At 38.1% G+C, this 19269-nt stretch overlaps 1 protein-coding gene across 5 annotated transcripts in view; it reads right to left on the bottom strand.

Moving 5' to 3' along the window:
• erg (v-ets avian erythroblastosis virus E26 oncogene homolog) overlaps window positions 1-19269 on the bottom strand; it is a 176572-nt gene that overhangs the window by 19860 nt on the left and 137443 nt on the right. For all 5 annotated transcript variants that reach the window (XM_012956554.2, XM_012956555.2, XM_012956557.2 and 2 more), the window contains 2 exon segments: window positions 9800-10017; window positions 1424-1575 (listed from right to left, as the gene is read on the bottom strand). In XM_012956554.2, the coding sequence (XP_012812008.1) occupies window positions 1424-1575; window positions 9800-10017 (370 nt within the window).

The following is a 19269-nucleotide window of genomic DNA, read 5'->3' as shown; positions in this document are numbered from 1 at the left end:
TCACTTGTCCTCCCTGTGTGTAATTGTGTATTCTGTAAGATTGTACAGCGCTGCGTACCCTTGTGGTGCTTTATAAATAAAATTATACATACATACATACATACATACATACATAATTAAATGTATATTTCTAAGGCCTAAACAAAAGCACAACAATTATGTATATATTCACCTCTTTGTATTTTCCATAATTTAGGGATGCACCGAATCCAGGATTAGGTTGGGGATTTGGCCTTTTTCAGCAGGTTTGGATTCTTCAAATTAGGATTTGAATTTATTATTATTATTATTATTATTATTATTATTAACATTTATTTATAAAGCGCCAACATATCCCGCAGCGCTGTACAATAAGTGGGTTCCATACATTGGACATACAGAGTAACATATAAAGCAATCAATAACCGATACAGGAGGTGAAGAGGGCCCTGCCCAAAAGAGCTTACAATCTATTATTATTATTATTATTATTAACATTTATTTATAAAGCGCCAACATATCCCGCAGCGCTGTACAATAAGTGGGTTCCATACATTGGACATACAGAGTAACATATAAAGCAATCAGTAACCGATACAGGAGGGGAAGGGAGCCCTGCCCAAAAGAGCTTACACTCTACAAGGAGAAAATTTGGTTCGTTATTTGGCTAAATCATTTTGCAAAGGATTCAGGGTTCACTATCCTAAAATAGTGGATTTGGTGCATCCCTAAAAGAATGATAGACCTTTCTCCGACTGTTTTCTCTTGTTAATTGATACTTTTTATCAGAAAAATAGAAGCCAATGTAAATGTGCCCTCTATTTTTCCACTTGTTTCCTAACACCATTGCAACCGAGTAAAAATTCACCGACTCTTCACCAGTTCGTGAACAAATAAATTCAGTCGGGACACCAAATAAAATGACACAAAGGCAGCCGCAGTGGCAATGCCAACATTTGATCAATATGCCCCATTGTGATTAGCAACAGCTGCCCGCTGTGTGTGTTGGAAAAGCTCTCAACTACCACAATTAATCATCGTTTCTCCCGCAGTCTTGAAATGATTAGCAAAATGTACTTTCACATTTCAGAAACGATACAATTAGCTATTTAGGAAAATATGCGTTTGGCGCAGCTGACTGGACTGTCCTCTGCTGAACAAGCAGAATCAAACGGCGGAGGAAAGTTGAAAACACCTGGAAGGGAGACAGATTATGAACCATGCCAACGCATTTGGAACAAATAAACAAATAAAAGTGAATAAAATGCCTCTGCCCTTTTTTGAAAATTTTTGGGAGCAAAAAACAAAAATGTAAAATAAGTGCATAATGTTTCATTCATGGTCTTCCTCCGGGAGGTCCTGAGTCCCGAAGCTGTGCCATCATGTTAATACTAAACAGCAAAGAAACTAATAAGCATGGAACGGTAATAGGACACAATCTTACCAGCAGGTACAATAACTCTCCTCTCATTGGTTGTCATATTTGGGGGTGGAATGTGTTTTTCTTCTATGTAGCTGCCATAATTCATTCCAACATTATCGGACCCTGCGCCCATTTTGCTTCCTTTTCCTATACTGCAGTCATCCGGGGAGCTCCTGAAATGAAAAATTAGACACATTTAGCAAGATAAAATACACATTTTTTAAATCTGCTTGGCTGTCTGGTGTAAAATGGATTATTTGTGTTTACGTTATCAAATGTCATTTCCTGTATGTGGTTTGAAGGATGCTGACTCCTAACACATTCAGAAAACATTTAATGCTTAGTATGGCTCATTGTTGAATAAACTGGTCCGATTGCCATCTTGGAGTCAGGAAGGAATTTTTTCCCCTCTGGGGCAAATTAGAGAGGCTTCAGATGGGGTTTTTGCCTTCCTCTGGATCAACTAGTAGTTAGGCAGGTTATATATAGGCATTATGGTTGAACGTGATGGATGTACGTCTTTTTTCAACCCAACTTACTATCTTACTATTTAACTCTATATAGATACCTCTAATTCTGGGACAACTAATGGATTCATTTTTTGATTCTCCATTTGTGGCAGAAAAAATCCGCAATGGTGAAACACGAAAATTTGTCCCAAATCCATGCCTGCCGAATTATTTTGCCCATCACTATCCAGGAAGCCCCTACTACAAAGAGACATGCTTGGAGCTTCTGGATCCACTGATGGTTGTCTAGTCCTTTATCAAAGTACCTCTCAAAGACAAGTTGTGTTTTCCATTTGTAGACAATTTTACAAGCATATGGACTATAGCAATGGGCCGCTGCAGCAGCCATTCCAAATTCATCCCAGTCTTTGGGGGATATGGGATATCATTAATATTATTATTATTATTAAAAGATATTTTCCTGGACAATAGTGTCCAATATTGTATTTCATAATTAAACCATCTTCTTAGAGAAGGTCCAGAGACTGAAGATAATGTTTCATTTGAACTGAGCTTTTCTAGATTTCAAAATACTAGGATTTTTTCAACTGCTAATATAATGAAAAGGAAACCACAGCACCACCTGCTGGTTGCGTCTGCTGACTGACAGCTGGGAGAAAATGTCAGAAGAAAATGTAGTATAAATAAAGCAACTGGACTTGTTAGGTAATCATTGAAGATGTTTCACTACTCATCCGAGCAGCTTCTTCAGTTCAACTTATTTATACTAGATATACCATGACCTGGATGAATGAAATCTTCATGTCAGAAGAAAAGTTTTCTGTTGCTCAGATAAAAGTAGACAATTTGCTGCCGCTATGAAAATTCCAGTGTCGAACTGGCCCAACAGAATACCAGGAAAACTCCCGGTGGGCCCAGGTGTCAGCTTCTAACTATTTAGCCTATTTCATGGTCATTCCCTATTTGTGTATGGGAACAAGGAAGCTTGATAGATGGAAGGAAGTGTAAGGAAAGGAGAATAGGATAATAAAGCGTTTGAGGAAGGAGAGGAGGAATTAAAGTTCTGAGAGTGGGCCCATTGGCCAGGGTTATCTGGTGGGCCCCTGGCATCCCAGTCTGACACTGGAAAATACTCCGCTACAAACAATTCACCAAGTGAGAAAAAAGCAAAAGTGCTCAGAAGAATCTACTATACTGTTTTCTAATCAGAGCAACATCCAAAGATTTTCTTCTGACATTGTCTTCCGTCAGTCAGACGGTCAGCAAAACTGACCACTTGGTGGCGCTGTTCTTTACATTTCATCATATGAAACTGCTAATTGTCAGGGACTTTTGTGGGTTGGAGCTGGGGCCGAGGAGGAAGCAGAGTACTGGCAGGCAGCACTTAGCACAAATAAGGTATCTGAAGAGTCAGAAACAAGTAGATCAGACCAGGAAAGCAATTTAGAATGCACCCAGGAATAGGTCCTATATTCGGTTATTGAACTCTGGTCTCTGGTGTCTTTTTTTCTTTTAATTTTAGTACTGCGCTGCAACAACATCATGAGGCGCCCACCATGAGGTGCTGCTGTGCTATGGGCAACTTGGGAGTGAAGCGGAGTGCTTTTAACCATAGCGTTAATGACACTAATATCTTACAATCTAGAGAAAAAATTTAATTGCAAAAGTGCTCAGAAGAGCACACCAACGAAATGTATGTTAATTTATTTGGGGGTCTCCATTTCCATCAAGTGCCTGAGAGTCCCCCCCCCCCCCCCACATTAGGGGCTCTGTACTGTTTGCAGTAGTAGTCCTGGGAGTTATAGTTCCAAATTAGCTGAAAATCGTTATGTCCGACAGTTCTACTTTAAATAACTGGGCCGTACACAGTCTTTTCTGCCCTGGACCCCAACCAGAACTGACAGGGCCCTGGCGCAGGCACTTGGCTGGACTGTGAATTGACTTTCAATCTATGTAAGTTGGACGGGAGTCAAGACAAGCTTATTTGTGTAACAAGCGGCACGTTGATGGCTTCTCGTGCACCTTTTCATGTATCGAATAACAGCCCGACAGAGACAGACGGACTCATTTATTTCTCTTCGGAAAATATTTTGGTTGGTGCAAACTCAACATATTTGCTTTAAGCACGGTGCTTAAACTTAGAACACTGAGGCACGGCATCCATTACTATGAACATGACAGCAAAATAGGGAAGAGAGAACTAAGTACAGAATAGAGAATTACCCCCATATGTAATAATAAAAGACACTAAACTTGCCCAGGAGCAGTAACCCATAGCAACCAATAAGATGTTTACTTTTAAAAAGGTGACCAGTAAATGCTGCCTGCTATGGGTTACTGCTTCTGGGCAAATGTAGTGCTTTTTATTATATAACCCCATTAAGCCGGATGTAAGCTCAAATGATATCATTGTCATTATTACATAACATAGTGGTACAGTTATGGGATACGTTATCCAGAAACCCGATACCCAGAAATCTCAGAATTACGGAAAGCTTGTCTCCCAAAGACTCCATTTTAATCAAGTAATTCAGATTTTTAAAATTGATTTCCTTTTTCTCTGTAAAAATAAAACAGTGCTTTGTATTTGATCCCAACTAAGATATAATTACCCCTTATTGGGGGCAGAACAGCCCTATTGGGTTTATTTAATGGTTAAATGATTCCCTTTTCTCTGTAATAATAAAACAGTACCTGTACTTGATCCCAACTAAGATATAATTAACCCTTATTGGGGCAGAACAGCCCTATTGGGTTTATTTAATGGTTAAATGATTCCCTTTTCTCTGTAATAATAAAACAGTACCTGTACTTGATCCCAACTAAGATATAATTACCCCTTATTGGGGGCAGAACAGCCCTATTGGGTTTATTTAATGGTTAAATGATTCCCTTTTCTCTGTAATAATAAAACAGTACCTGTACTTGATCCCAACTAAGATATAATTACCCCTTATTGGGGGCAGAACAGTCCTATTGGGTTTATTTAATGGTTAAATGATTCCCTTTTCTCTGTAATAATAAAACAGTACCTGTACTTGATCCCAACTAAGATATAATTACCCCTTATTGGGGGCAGAACAGCCCTATTGGGTTTATTTAATGGTTAAATGATTCCCTTTTCTCTGTAATAATAAAACAGTACCTGTACTTGATCCCAACTAAGATATAATTACCCCTTATTGGGGGCAGAACAGCCCTATTGGGTTTATTTCATGGTTAAATGATTCCCTTTTCTCTGTAATAATAAAACAGTACCTGTACTTGATCCCAACTAAGATACAATTAATCCTTACTGGATGCAAAACAATCCTATTGGGTTTAATTAATGTTTTATTGATTTTTTAGTAGACTTAAGTTATGAAGATCCAAATTACAGAAATACCCCTTATCCGGAATACCCTTGGTCCCGAGCATTCTGGATAATGCGTCCTATACCTGTAGAACTTTCTCTGGTGCAGAATATTCATAAATCCCAGAATTCCCTCTACTGTGCTGTACTTTATATTCTTTTATAAGAGTTACTAAAATAGGGCAAATTTTGACTTTAATTTTAAATATCCCCACCGCTCCCAGGGGCAATTATCTCAAACCTATTTTATTATAATTATATTATAGCGTTATGTAAGTCACCAACAAACGGCACTCACAGTTCCATGTTATAACCACAATCCCAGCATGTCATGAAAAATTTGTCCTGTTCAAAAGGCCAGAAAAATGTAAAAAGAAGAAAAAAAAAAAAATGATAGTCCCCATAGAAGCCAAGGAATGTGCACGGGGCCTGGTGGAGAACCAGATGGTTGGAATTAAAAAAATATACAAAACCGCGTGTCCTGAAATTCAGATCCTTTGGAGGAAATGCATTCGTAACAGGACTTGGTTTTAGGACAGAGCATAGAAGGCTCCAAACCTCAGGGGGCGCTATTTGTCCAGAATATGCCCTTGTGTGATAACCAGTAAAACTGCAGGCTTCATTGCAACAATCTGATTGGTCACTATGGGTAACTATAGTACTATGGGTATCTATTTTACCCTATAATTCATCTTATGGTGATAGAATTCCAAAATAACATCTGAACTAAGAATCCCTCAGAAATGGTAAAAATCCATTGCAGTCTGCAGCGTATCTACTTTCTCTTTCATTAGTTTTATGCGCTTAAGTTGGGGACATTGGAAACCAGAAGGTGTTTTAGATGGACACATTTCGAATTGGATTACAGCACTTTGACTCACAGGAATTGTAAAAATCTGACAATATGGCGTAATTCAGACCAAAGCCGCAATGTCTCCCAATAGGGCATCACGTTTCACTGTGTTCAAATTAGCAAAGCTAAGCAATGGGGGAAATCACTAGGATTTATTTCTGAGGCTATAATTCTTCCCAGGCTTCTTGTGCTGTTATAGTGCAAATGGTTCTGTCATTATAGTGCCATAAAGCATAAATCAGATTACACAATACTGCTCTTGTTAATGATCTGCCTCCCTGCTATGGGAAAGAGCCCTTCGTTATATGAGTGTATGGTGCATTGTTAGAATATATCGATGTTATTCAGTTTCATTAAAGGGGAACTAAACACTCTCTTTCGAGCACTTTTGCAATTAACATTCATTCATTATTTATTTTTTTATAATATTAGAAACATTATACAGGTATGGGACCCGTTATCCAAAATGCTTGGGACCTGGGTTATTCCGGATAAGGGGTCTTTCTGCAAATTATTTCAACAGTAATTAAACCCAATATGATTGTTTTGGCTCCAATAAGGAGTCATTCTATCTTAGTTGGGATCAAGTACAGGTACTGTTTTATTATTACAGAGAAAAGGGAATCATTTAACCATTAAATAAACCCAATAGGGCTGTTCTGCCCCCAATAAGGGGTAATTATATCTTAGTTGGGATCAAGTACAGGTACTGTTTTATTATTACAGAGAAAAGGGAATCATTTAACCATTAAATAAACCCAATAGGGCTGTTCTGCCCCCAATAAGGGGTAATTATATCTTAGTTGGGATCAAGTACAGGTACTGTTTTATTATTACAGAGAAAAGGGAATCATTTAACCATTAAATAAACCCAATAGGGCTGTTCTGCCCCCAATAAGGATTAATTATATCTTAGTTGGGATCAAGTACAGGTACTGTTTTATTATTACAGAGAAAAGGGAATCATTTAACCATGAAATAAACCCAATAGGGCTGTTCTGCCCCAATAAGGGGTAATTATATCTTAGTTGGGATCAAGTACAGGTACTGTTTTATTATTACAGAGAAAAGGGAATCATTTAACCATTAAATAAACCCAATAGGGCTGTTCTGCCCCCAATAAGGGGTAATTATATCTTAGTTGGGATCAAGTACAGGTACTGTTTTATTATTACAGAGAAAAGGGAATCATTTAACCATTAAATAAACCCAATAGGGCTGTTCTGCCCCCAATAAGGGGTAATTATATCTTAGTTAGGATCAAGTACAGGTACTGTTTTATTATTACAGAGAAAAGGGAATCATTTAACCATTAAATAAACCCAATAGGGCTGTTCTGCCCCCAATAAGGGGTAATTATATCTTAGTTGGGATCAAGTACAGGTACAGTTTCATTATTACAGAGAAAAGGGAAATCATTTTTAAAAATTAAAATTATTTTCTTATAATAGAGTCTATGAGAGATGGCCTTTCCGTAATTTGGAACTTTCTGGATAACGGGTTTACAGATAAGGGATCCCATACCTGTACTACTATGGTTATTCCTGCTTCATTAAGACAGATAGGCTACCTCTCTCTGGGTTCCAGACTAGTGGCCATCTTTAGAATGCAATTTTCAAGTGTGGGGGGGGGGGGGTCTGAGCTTCTTTCTCTAACAAATGGGGGGAGGTGCTTCCCTCTTGGCCCAGCACTGGTTAATGTTGAGCCAGGCATTACTGCTACTAACTACACCTCAAATAAACATGTACCAACAGGCACTGTGAACCCTCACAAACCAAGGGCCCTAATACAGGTTACATCAGCCAATGACTGAAGAGAGGCCTGTACTCCCACACTACTTCCTGTTACTGCTAGAGCTGCATTACTTCCTGTCAGTCAGGTGATCTCTGAGGGAGCACTCAGCCCTCACTCAGCCCTCAATCACTAAATGGTGGCCCAAAGGAAAAAGATTAAAAAGGCAGTAATTGCTGGTGTAAAAGCCTGAGCACACATTATAACTGATGATTTATAGGATATATATATATATATAGTTTTCATTGAACATGTAAACATGGCTGCAAATATCAATCAAGGCCAGAATCTGGCAGTGCACAAAAGTCACACAATGGGATACAACTGACTTTGTAGTACAGTTGATGCCCCATAGAATCTTTGAGCGCTATCAGTGCTGTTTTGGGCCACAAAATGCACATTTAAGTTCATTTTCTTATTAGATATTTCCAGTGTTAACAGAAAGCGAAGGGGATGGCGAATGCCTTGTGGCTGCGGTGTTGCGGTACTGCCAGGCACAAAGCTTATACACTTAGAATCAGACTTTAGGCTGTAGATGTAACACACAAACACATTAGCGGGTTATATGTAAGGGAAATATCCAACCATAGTGGCAATGTAATAACAGGTGCAGTTTGTACAGGTAACCCACAGCAACCAATCAGCAGTCAGCATTTATTGTGCTATTTTATTTAGAATACAGCAGGCATTGTATTGCTTAGTATGGGATACTAGAGATTTATCTGTTACCTTACATGGCTCCCATAATCCTTAATTCCACCCTGTGATGTGCACAGTACATAGAAATTGACCACTCATTACACACTGGGAAATAGATGGTCATTTCAGTCACAATTAAACCAGCTTTAGAATATAAAATATTGTAGCTTAGGGACTTATTTTATAATGGGGTTCATAGTTATAGTGTGGGAGATAAATAAAGGGTTCCCTGTGACCTTACCTAATTCACTCTTTTTGTATGACAATAAATATTGGATCATGTGATTCAGTGCCTGGTTATAATAAATTCTCATTTCACAAGGCACCAAATCATTGGTTCTCTGGTGACCAGTTAGATCAACAATATTGTTTGAGCCTCTGGCCATGTTCAATTATCAGATCACATGGGGGCAGTACTGCTGTCTGGCAGGCAGTGGATTTTGATGGAACTGTTTGAGTCCCCACTGCAGATGCAGCCCAGATGCTATGCCATTAGTGATGGGCGAAATATTTCGCCAGGCATGGAATCGCTGTGAATTTCCGCGTTTCGCCATTGGCGGATTGTTTCGCGAAACAGATGAAAAAATTTGCCGCAGAAAAATTTGCCGCACGTCCAAAATTGTCGCCAGCGTAAAAAAAGAATAGCCGCGGGCGTCAAAAGAATAGCCGCGCGACGAAATAATAGCCCGGGCGACAAAAGAATAGCCATGCATCGAAATAATAGCCGCGGGCGACGAAACAATAGCCGCGCGACAAAATAATAGCTGCAGGCGACGAAACAATAGCTGCGCGACAAAATAATAGTCGCGGGCGACGAAACAATAGCCGCGCGACAAAATAATAGCCGCAGGCAACAATTTTTTTTGTTGCACGACATTTTCGGCGTTTTGCGAATTTTTCGCCGTTTCGTGGATCTTTTGAAAGATTCGCGAATTTTTCGGTGAAGCGAAATGGAACAGATTCACTCATCACTATATGCCACCCATAGAATCCTGCCACCCTGGCCACAGACTGAATCCACAACCACTACTTATTGAAATTTTCCAGTTTGTTGGATCAGTATCTAAACCAGCCCTGATCATGTATAAGCTAGAATAGGGACCAATCTAGGCCTATCCATATTCTAATAACCTACCAAATTAGTCAAGAGTGGCCCATTAGAAAAGGAATGTCAATTCTTAAAACCCGATTCAATGATATATGTTATAATAAGATGATAATTCATCTCTTACCTTGATCCATTGACTTGAGTAGGATTGCATTCCATCTTGATGGTGACCCGGGATGGAGGCTGAGAGAGCCAGTCTTGCTGAGGCACGCGTGGACTCATTTTCGAGGTTTGCCCATAGTCACTGGAAGAAGATGCGGTCATCTCCGTTTTAGTAAGATGTGGCGTTCCGTAGGCGCACTCAAACAACGACTGATCTTCACTCACCACTGAAAGCGCTTCCTGCAAATAAAATGCTCAGTATTAGATTTGGTGAAAAAACACTAAAACAGACAACAACCAATAGATGAACAGTCTATTGGTGCAGAAGCACTGTGCAAACACTTTGTGTATATCTTCTATTTCTTGGGTTCTATCATTTTTTGTAACTACATTTTTTGCTATAGCAATGTACACCTCAGAGTCAATTAAACATGGGTATACAGAGAAAGCATTGATTTCTCCCTGTGCCTAATGTATGAAATCCCTTTTAACAAATGGTTTTTTTTATCTTAAAAAACTAAATTATCCATACCATGGAAATGTACCAGGCTTTGTATTACAGTAGGTTGCAGTGGGCACCGGGTCCCTACCAATATTTTTTTGCTGCATCTCAATGTTATTCTGTTGATTACAGATATATGTTTTGATCACATCTAAACAAATCTAACACAATCCACAGGATAGAACTTGGGCAACAATGAAAGCCCTTTATTTGTAGTTACAGAGGTGGAGGGTGATAGAAATAAAGAAAACATATGGATAGAATATTGGTGTCCAGATAAATATATAGAGGGGTTAGAGATAGATGATAAATAGATAGATAGATAGACAGACAGATGATAGACAGATAAATAGATAGATAGATAGATAGATAGATAGATATATGTCTAGATCAGGGGGCTCAAACTCAATTTACCTGGGGGCCGCAGGAGGCAAAGTCAGGATGAGGCTGGGCCGCATAAGGGATTTCACAAAAAATTGGCATTCAAGGGATAATGCAAGGCACGGCGGGCGGGAGCTGCTGATTGTGGAAATGACGTTATGCCATCATAACAGTTATTATGGGAAGACGTTCTGTGTGCACAATTAGCTCCTAAGCAGCTAATTGTGCACACAGAACGTCTTCCCATAATAACTGTTATGATGGCATAACGTCATTTCCGCAATCAGCAGCTCCCGCCCGCCGTGCCTTGCATTATCCCTTGAATCGCAATAAAAATCGCGATCCATTCATTGCTTTTGAGAAGGCGTTGGTGCGGGCCACAAAATATTGTACCGAGGGCCGCAAATGGCCCGCGGGCCGCGAGTTTGAGACCCCTGGTCTAGATAGACATATACAGATAGATGATTGATAGATAGATGGATGGATGGATAGATGATAGATAGATAGATAGATAGATAGATAGATAGATGATAAATAGATAGATAGATAGATAGATAGATAGATAGATAGACAGACAGATAGATAGATAGATATATGTCTAGATAGACATATACAGATAGATGATTGATAGATGGATGGATGGATAGATGATAGATAGATCGATAGATAGATAGATGATAGATAGATGATAAATAGATAGATAGATGATAGATAGATGATAGATAGATGATAGATAGATCGATAGATAGATGATAGATAGATAGATAGATAGATAGATGATAAATAGATAGATAGATAGATGATAAATAGATAGATAGATAGACAGACAGATGATAGACAGATAGATAGATAGATAGATAGATAGATAGATAGATAGATAGACAGATGATAGATAGATAGATAGATAGATAGATGATAAATAGATAGATAGATAGATAGATAGATAGATGATAGACAGATAGATAGATAGATAGATAGAGAGACAGACAGACAGACAGACAGACAGACAGACAGATAGATAGATAGATAGATAGACAGCTAGCTAGACAGATAGACAAAAAATGCATGTTTAGCATTCATAAATGTATCAATAACCGCATTTGTCAAACAATTTGTTTTGCTGCCACAAGATGGCAGTGTATCAAAAGAGAGTGCATGGGGGTAAAATGCTGTCTGAATCAACTATCTGGAGCATTATTGTACATTATAATAAGTATTATGCCATAGATATATATCACTGACTAACACCAACCAACCACCATCAACACCTCTAGGCAACTTTTATGGAGAAGCACAAAACAAAGCAACTGTACACATTTGGCTCCTAGAGACACATTTTAGATGACGTTGCAGAGGATTTGATAACACATCTCCAGATGAATACAGCTCCACTGATTATCTGAATTATGTAGAGAAATAAGTTCCTACTAAAGAGCAACCTCATGTGATTGTTGCTACACTGTAAGCTTTTTATACAACATTTATTTTGTCCTTGAGGTCATAAATGCAATGCCTTTAGTGGATAACAATGCTAACATGTGGGGGGGGGGGGCAGCCTGAGACTAAGCGTTCCCTGTAGGTTTAGATCTGCTGATGCTTCTCCTGACTCATCCAAACACCAGTCCAGCTGCCCAGGGCTGGCTGTAGGCCAATGCAACTGCACGAAGGTGATCAAAATATTATGAACAAAAGGGCAGGGGGGCAGAATAATGACCAGTTGAGGAGCAAACATGATAGGATTGTATAGTGGGAGATTAGGAAAGGGTGCCTGGAAATAAATGAGGTGGCAATGGAGTATGGTGGGACAGATTCTGGTGGAAGGGAAATTCTACCACAGGAGACAAAGATACGGTAAGTATAAGCCACTATCATTGTTGAAAGCTCACATTGCTAATATACTAGATACACTTCCATATTCCTTTACATAGGTGGACATTACCATAATGTTTTTCCATTTTGTTTTGTTCAGAAACAGCTACAAAACAACTGTACATAAATGGCCATTGTCTGTACATATCTCACAGCACTTTACAGATGATGTTCAGTCCCATAAGTTACTGTCCAAACTGGCTAATGATTTATAGGCACACATTTAATGGGTCAATATGTTTATAACTTTGGGGGGGAACCAAAGGACCCAGAAGAAACCCAAAGCAGCTATGGGAGGAACATACAAATTCCATGCACCCAGTGATAATCAACATCCCAATAAACTACCATGATACCATTATATGAGTGGAAAAACTGGCAAATAGTTTTAGCGCAATGGTCACAATCCATGTATTTAGCATTGGAATAGTAATGTAATAGTAAAAGTAAAGTACAAGATAAATGTATATATAAACATAATCAGTTCAATGCAGGCCAAATATAAGCAAACACACACATGTATTTAAGTTAAACAAACATGTTGCCCATGTAAGCTGATAAGGTCCCATTACATAGGGACTAGGGGGCTTGCTCCGTCTTATATTTCGCCAGAGCACTGCAGTTACATCACATCCCACATTTGCAGTTTCTATTTCTTAATTTCTAGTAAATTGGATTTCATTTGCATGGGAAGTAAATGTAGTATTTCAGTAAGAAATTAGGCAAACCTTAATACTGGCAAGCTCCTCCTTGGAGAAATAGTTTATGGTTATCCTAAACTGCCCAAAAAAAAGCTCATTTATAATAGGCTAGTGCTGAATAAAAGGCTTGTTAAATTTCATTTCCACTTGATAAATAGCTCCAGTTTTATTTTGATGTTTTCATAACTCAATATCCCAAAGAAAATCGTAAATGTCTTATAATCATTCCCATAAGCTTGACACCTGGATGACTCCACTCTATTGGATTAGAGAGGGTCCAGAGAAGGGCAACTAAGCTGGTAAAGGGTATGGGAAGTCTTAGTTATGGGGAAAGGCTGGCCAAGTTGGGTCTGTTTACACTGGGGAAGAGGTGACATGATAACTATGTATAAATATATAAAGGGATCATTTAATAACCTCTCTAATGTTTTATTTACCAGTAGGCCCTTCCAACGGGCACGAAGGCACCCACTTCGTTTAGAAGAAGGGAGGTTCCGTTTAAATATCCGGAAAGGATTTGTTACTGTGAGAGCTGTGAAGTTCTGGAATTCCCTCCCCGAATCAGTCGTACTGGCTGATACATTATATAGCTTTAAGAAGGGGCTGGGTGGCTTTTAAGCAAGTGAAGGAATATATATGGGACATAGCTCCTGGTCCGATTGCCATCTTGGAGTCAGGAAGGAATTTTTTCCCCTCTGGGGCAAATTAGAGAGGCTTCAGATGGGGTTTTTGCCTTCCTCTGGATCAACTAGTACTTAGGCAGGTTATATATAGGCATTATGGTTGAATGTGATGGACATATGTCTTTTTTCAACCTAACTTACTATGTTTTTGTGTTACTCCCTCCCTGGCTTTTGTTCCCTTATGCCTAGATTTACTCTTATATTCTGGCTTGGTGTATCATATTTGCTAAATACAGATTTACCAGGAAGATCAAATTTACATCTTCCTGTCCTTCTTACAAGCTGCCGACCTTAATTATTACACGGAATGATGGGAACTTCAGCAAAGTCTTTAGTCAAAGTGCAGACGATTCTGTGTAAGAAATGATCAAGGTATTCAGCTTGTAAGAAGAAAGATACTGTAATAAATAATCATTTTCAAACGGTGCAGAATTAAAACAACTAAAGTATGTTTTTTTAACCTTTATTTTCCCTGGACGTCCCAAGATCGGTTTGTTTCCTCCTTTAGACAAGCACTTCTAAAGCACTTAAAGCAAATGTACTCTAAACTGAAGCCTTCTGATTTCCTGAGCAGCATATAAACATCCTGAAGGTGCATTCAAGGGAAAAATCCAGTCCACGCACGCCCTGTTTATCCACTGAAGGAAAGGGGTTAAAAAACAAACCCTGAAATAATGAATTTTCATGCGCACTGTGCCATAGGTTAATGCATATTGTGCTCATTGTTCTGGGTGTTTATATATAACAATGGGTCATTTTTGATTCGGTGTTGGAAAATGTCCAAGTGGTAGGTCACTCCAGTTTTCTTCCTTTGCAAGAACAATTATTATAAAGTATAAACTATTATAAAGTATAGTTTAGTATATTACAAAATGACCACAGTTACAAACACCTAGGGGCACATTTACTAATCCACGAACGGCCGAAAAGCGTCCAAATGCGTTTTTTCTGTAATAATCGGTATTTTTGCGATTTTTTTTGTCGCCATTACGACTTTTTCACGAATTGTTGCGACTTTTTCGGCGCCGTCGCGAAAAAATCGGATTGGTTTTTCCGCCGTTTACAATTGCTCAATACGAAAAAATCGCGACGGCGACGAAAAAGTTGCGCAAAATACAATAAAGTCGTGACGGCAACGAAAAAATCGCACAAAATACGCAACGGCGACGAAAAAGTCGCAAAATTTTCATTTCCAATCCAATTTTTTCCCAATGCGGGATTCGGATTCGTGGATTAGTAAATGTGCCCCCTAGAATTCATGACGATTATTCCAAATACATGTGTCTTATCTACTTTTTCGCGACTTTTTCGTTGCCGTCGCGAAAAAATCGGATTGGCTTTTCCTTTGTTTACAATTGCTCAATACGAAAAAATCGCGACGGCGACAAAAAAGTCGCGTGAAATACGATAAAGTCGTGACGGCAACGAAAAAAATCGAGCAAAATACGAATAAAATGCAACAGCGACGAAAAAGGTCGCAAAATCTTCGTTTCCAATCCAATTTTTTCCCATTCGGATTCGTGGATTAGTAAATGTGTCCCCTAGAATTCATTACGATTATTCCAAATACATGTGTCTTATCTACTTTTTCGCGAATTGTTGCGACTTTTTCGTCGCCGTCGCAAAAAATCAGATTGGCTTTTCCGCCGTTTACAATTGCTCAATACGAAAAAATCGCGATAAAGTTGTGACGGCAATGAAAAATTGCACAAAATACGAAAAAACTGCGACGGCGCCAAAAAAAACTTGCGAAATACGATAAAGTCGTGACGGCAACGGAAAAAATTGCGCAAAATACGAAAAAAACGCGACGGCGACAAAAAGGTCGCAAAATTTTCGTTTCCAATCCAATTTTTTCCCATTCGGGATTCGGATTCGTGGATTAGTAAATGTGCCCCCTAGAATTCATTACGATTATTCCAAATACATGTGTCTTATCTACTTTTTCGCGAATTGTCGCGACTTTTCATCGCCGTTGTTGGTTTTTCCGCCGTATACAATTGCTCAATACGAAAAAATTGCGGCGGCGACGAAAAAGTCGCGCAAAATACGATAAAGTCGTGATGGCAATGAAAAAATCGCGCAAAATACGAAAAAAACGTGACGGCGACGAAAAAGTCGCAAAATTTTCGTTTCCAATCCAATTTTTTCCCATTCGGGATTCGGATTCATGGATTAGTAAATGTGCCCCCTAGAATTCATTACGATTATTCCAAATACATGTGTCTTATCTATAGGGAACATACAGTTCCCATTTGAGGTCTTAGAACCTGCACTAAAACATTGCCATCTATATATTAAAAGCAAATAAATATTTGATTAACCCAAGAGGAATACTCATTGTGTAACTCTTTGGATATGTACACATAAACACTGTATTGAAATTCTCCTTGAACCCGTGCCAAGCAGGGATATAGTGATTATATAGGAGGCCGATATGGGGCAAAAATACTGTTCCTGGGCCCAATGCACTTGGACAGAACTTGCAATGTTCAATATCATTAGGTGCATATGGATCTCTCACTGGAATTGTGGGTAAGCATGAACTGGCCAATGACCCCAGGCACACACCCCATCAAGTCATTGGTCAGGATGATTTTCTATAATGTTGTGGGTTGTGGAATGATTGCATTATGGTACAGATTGCTCCGTCAAGTATAATATTGTTCTATTAGAAATCAATGGTACTGTATATAATAATGGCACAAATATTGATAATATGGGGCTCTACTAAAGAGTTGTCTAATTTTTTGACAGACCCAGGAAGCATTAGAAATAATGGATGGGCAGGATGTTGGAGCAGGAGATGGAGCAAAGCTGTCCAAACAAGACTTCAATCAATCTAGAGCAAAATACCCCAACTAAACACGTCACCAAGAATATGATATAGCATGATAGGCAGCTGTTGCTATGTGAAAACTTGTACAGCAACATTCCTATAATTTAGTGGGCTTCATAGATAATTTTAAATATAATATAGGGACGTTATGGTGTAAATTGAATAAACAACAGACTATAGAAGCTTATTAAGCTTCTTATATGTTATAACATATAGTTCCTACATATGACTATACTGGACTCATGTTGGTATTGTAAGCTCAATGCATTTTACTAAATCATCAAAACCTTTTATTATATATTTTTTATCTTCTAATGTAACCAAGATGATATTTTCCTGCCTGGCAGTGCCTTAAAACACATGGTGGTTCAGTAAAATCTGCTCCATCTGCACTAAAAGATTCAACTCCAATAAAACCTGAGCAGAATTGATATTATATTATCAACGTCTGGAATGCTGGGGTTCTTCCAAACCAGTGTAGGCACATTATTGAACAATCTGTAAAATCATTCCATAACTAAACCTTGGCAAAAGACAAAAGAAATAGACAAAAACCTTTTGCTAGTGATTCAATCTTAAACAACGTAAAAAAAGATGAACAACTGTCTTCAAAACTGAAAGAAAATAAATAAACCTTCCCTGTGGCACAAACATCTCCTTAATGGCAACCAAATTCATTATTTATTTAGGATTTAATGAGTGAACATTCAAATTCTAGAAGTACAGGTATGGGACCTGTTATCCCGGCTCGGGCCCCAGGGCATTCTGGATAAGGGATCTTTCTGTAATTTGGATCTCCATACCTTATGTCTACTAAAAAATCCTTTAAACATGAAATAAACCCAATAGGACTGTTCTGCCCCCAATAAGGGGTAATTATATCTTAGTTGGGATCAAGTACAGGTACTGTTTTATTATTACAGAGAAAAGGGAATCATTTAACCATTAAATAAACCCAATAGGGCTGTTCTGCCCCCAATAAGGGGTAATTATATCTTAGTTGGGATCAAGTACAGGTACTGTTTTATTATTACAGAGAAAAGGGAATCATTTAACCATTAAATAAACCCAATAGGGCTGTTCTGCCCCAATAAGGGGTAATTATATCTTAGTTGGGATCAAGTACAGGTACTGTTTTATTATTACAGAGAAAAGGGAATCATTTAACCATTAAATAAACCCAATAGGGCTGTTCTGCCCCCAATAAGGGGTAATTATATCTTAGTTGGGATCAAGTACAGGTACTGTTTTATTATTACAGAGAAAAGGGAATCATTTAACCATTAAATAAACCCAATAGGGCTGTTCTGCCCCCAATAAGGGGTAATTATATCTTAGTTGGGATCAAGTACAGGTACTGTTTTATTATTACAGAGAAAAGGGAATCATTTAACCATTAAATAAACCCAATAGGGCTGTTCTGCCCCCAATAAGGGGTAATTATATCTTAGTTGGGATCAAGTACAGGTACTGTTTTATTATTACAGAGAAAAGGGAATCATTTAACCATTAAATAAACCCAATAGGACTGTTCTGCCCCAATAAGGGGTAATTATATCTTAGTTGGGATCAAGTACAGGTACTGTTTTATTATTACAGAGAAAAGGGAATCATTTAACCATGAAATAAACCCAATAGGGCTGTTCTGCCCCCAATAAGGGGTAATTATATCTTAGTTGGGATCAAGTACAGGTACTGTTTTATTATTACAGAGAAAAGGGAATCATTTTTAAAAATTAGAATTATTTTCTCATAATGGAGCCTATGGGAGATGGCCTTTCCATAATTTGGAACTTTCTGGATAATGGGTTTCCGGATAACAGATCCCATACCTGTAGTACATTCCCATTCCAACTTAGTACATCATTTTACACAATATTTTTTTTAGTCCTTTGTGTAAAAATCTTACAGTTTTAGCATATAGTGTATTTTTAATAATGCACATTATGTCTATTGTACATCATTTATATCTCTAATAAAAAAAAATCTTTTTCCGGACAATTGGTGTTTGCCAGTTGTTCAGTAATCATTTAGTAATTGCATGTATTTCTATAATAAACACTGGTGTTACTACGTCTGTGCTTTATGTTCCCACGGAAGTTTGTGGTTAATAATGTTTCTATATTATTTTCATAACCCAGATGAATGTTTTAACTTCATACTTAGCTGCAGCACCAAAATATGGCAACATTTTTGCGTTATTATTATGATATTGTTATTTACAAACTAGGCATTAACGTATGGCATCATAGAAAAGATCATTTTTATTACTCCCCAGGCATTTGGTGGAAGGGCAAAATGACAGTTTCCCACAAATTTCTCCCACTGGTTTTTGGAATTTCTGTATGAAATTTTGGATTTATTTTTGATTCATATTTTCTTTGATTTTACGACTATTATGTTTCTATTATTAAAAACACAAAAAGCCCATTATAATTAACAATAGAATAAAACAAGGGTTGGCCTCTTAATGGGGAAGATCAAATAAAAATATGTAGCTGTACAGGTATAATAACA

The sequence above is a fragment of the Xenopus tropicalis genome, chromosome 2 (genome assembly GCF_000004195.4).
Source record: "Xenopus tropicalis strain Nigerian chromosome 2, UCB_Xtro_10.0, whole genome shotgun sequence".
Lineage (NCBI taxonomy): Eukaryota > Metazoa > Chordata > Amphibia > Anura > Pipidae > Xenopus > Xenopus tropicalis.
The sequence above is the reverse complement of the archived record's forward strand: the minus strand, read 5'-3'. Positions and strand labels throughout refer to the sequence as shown.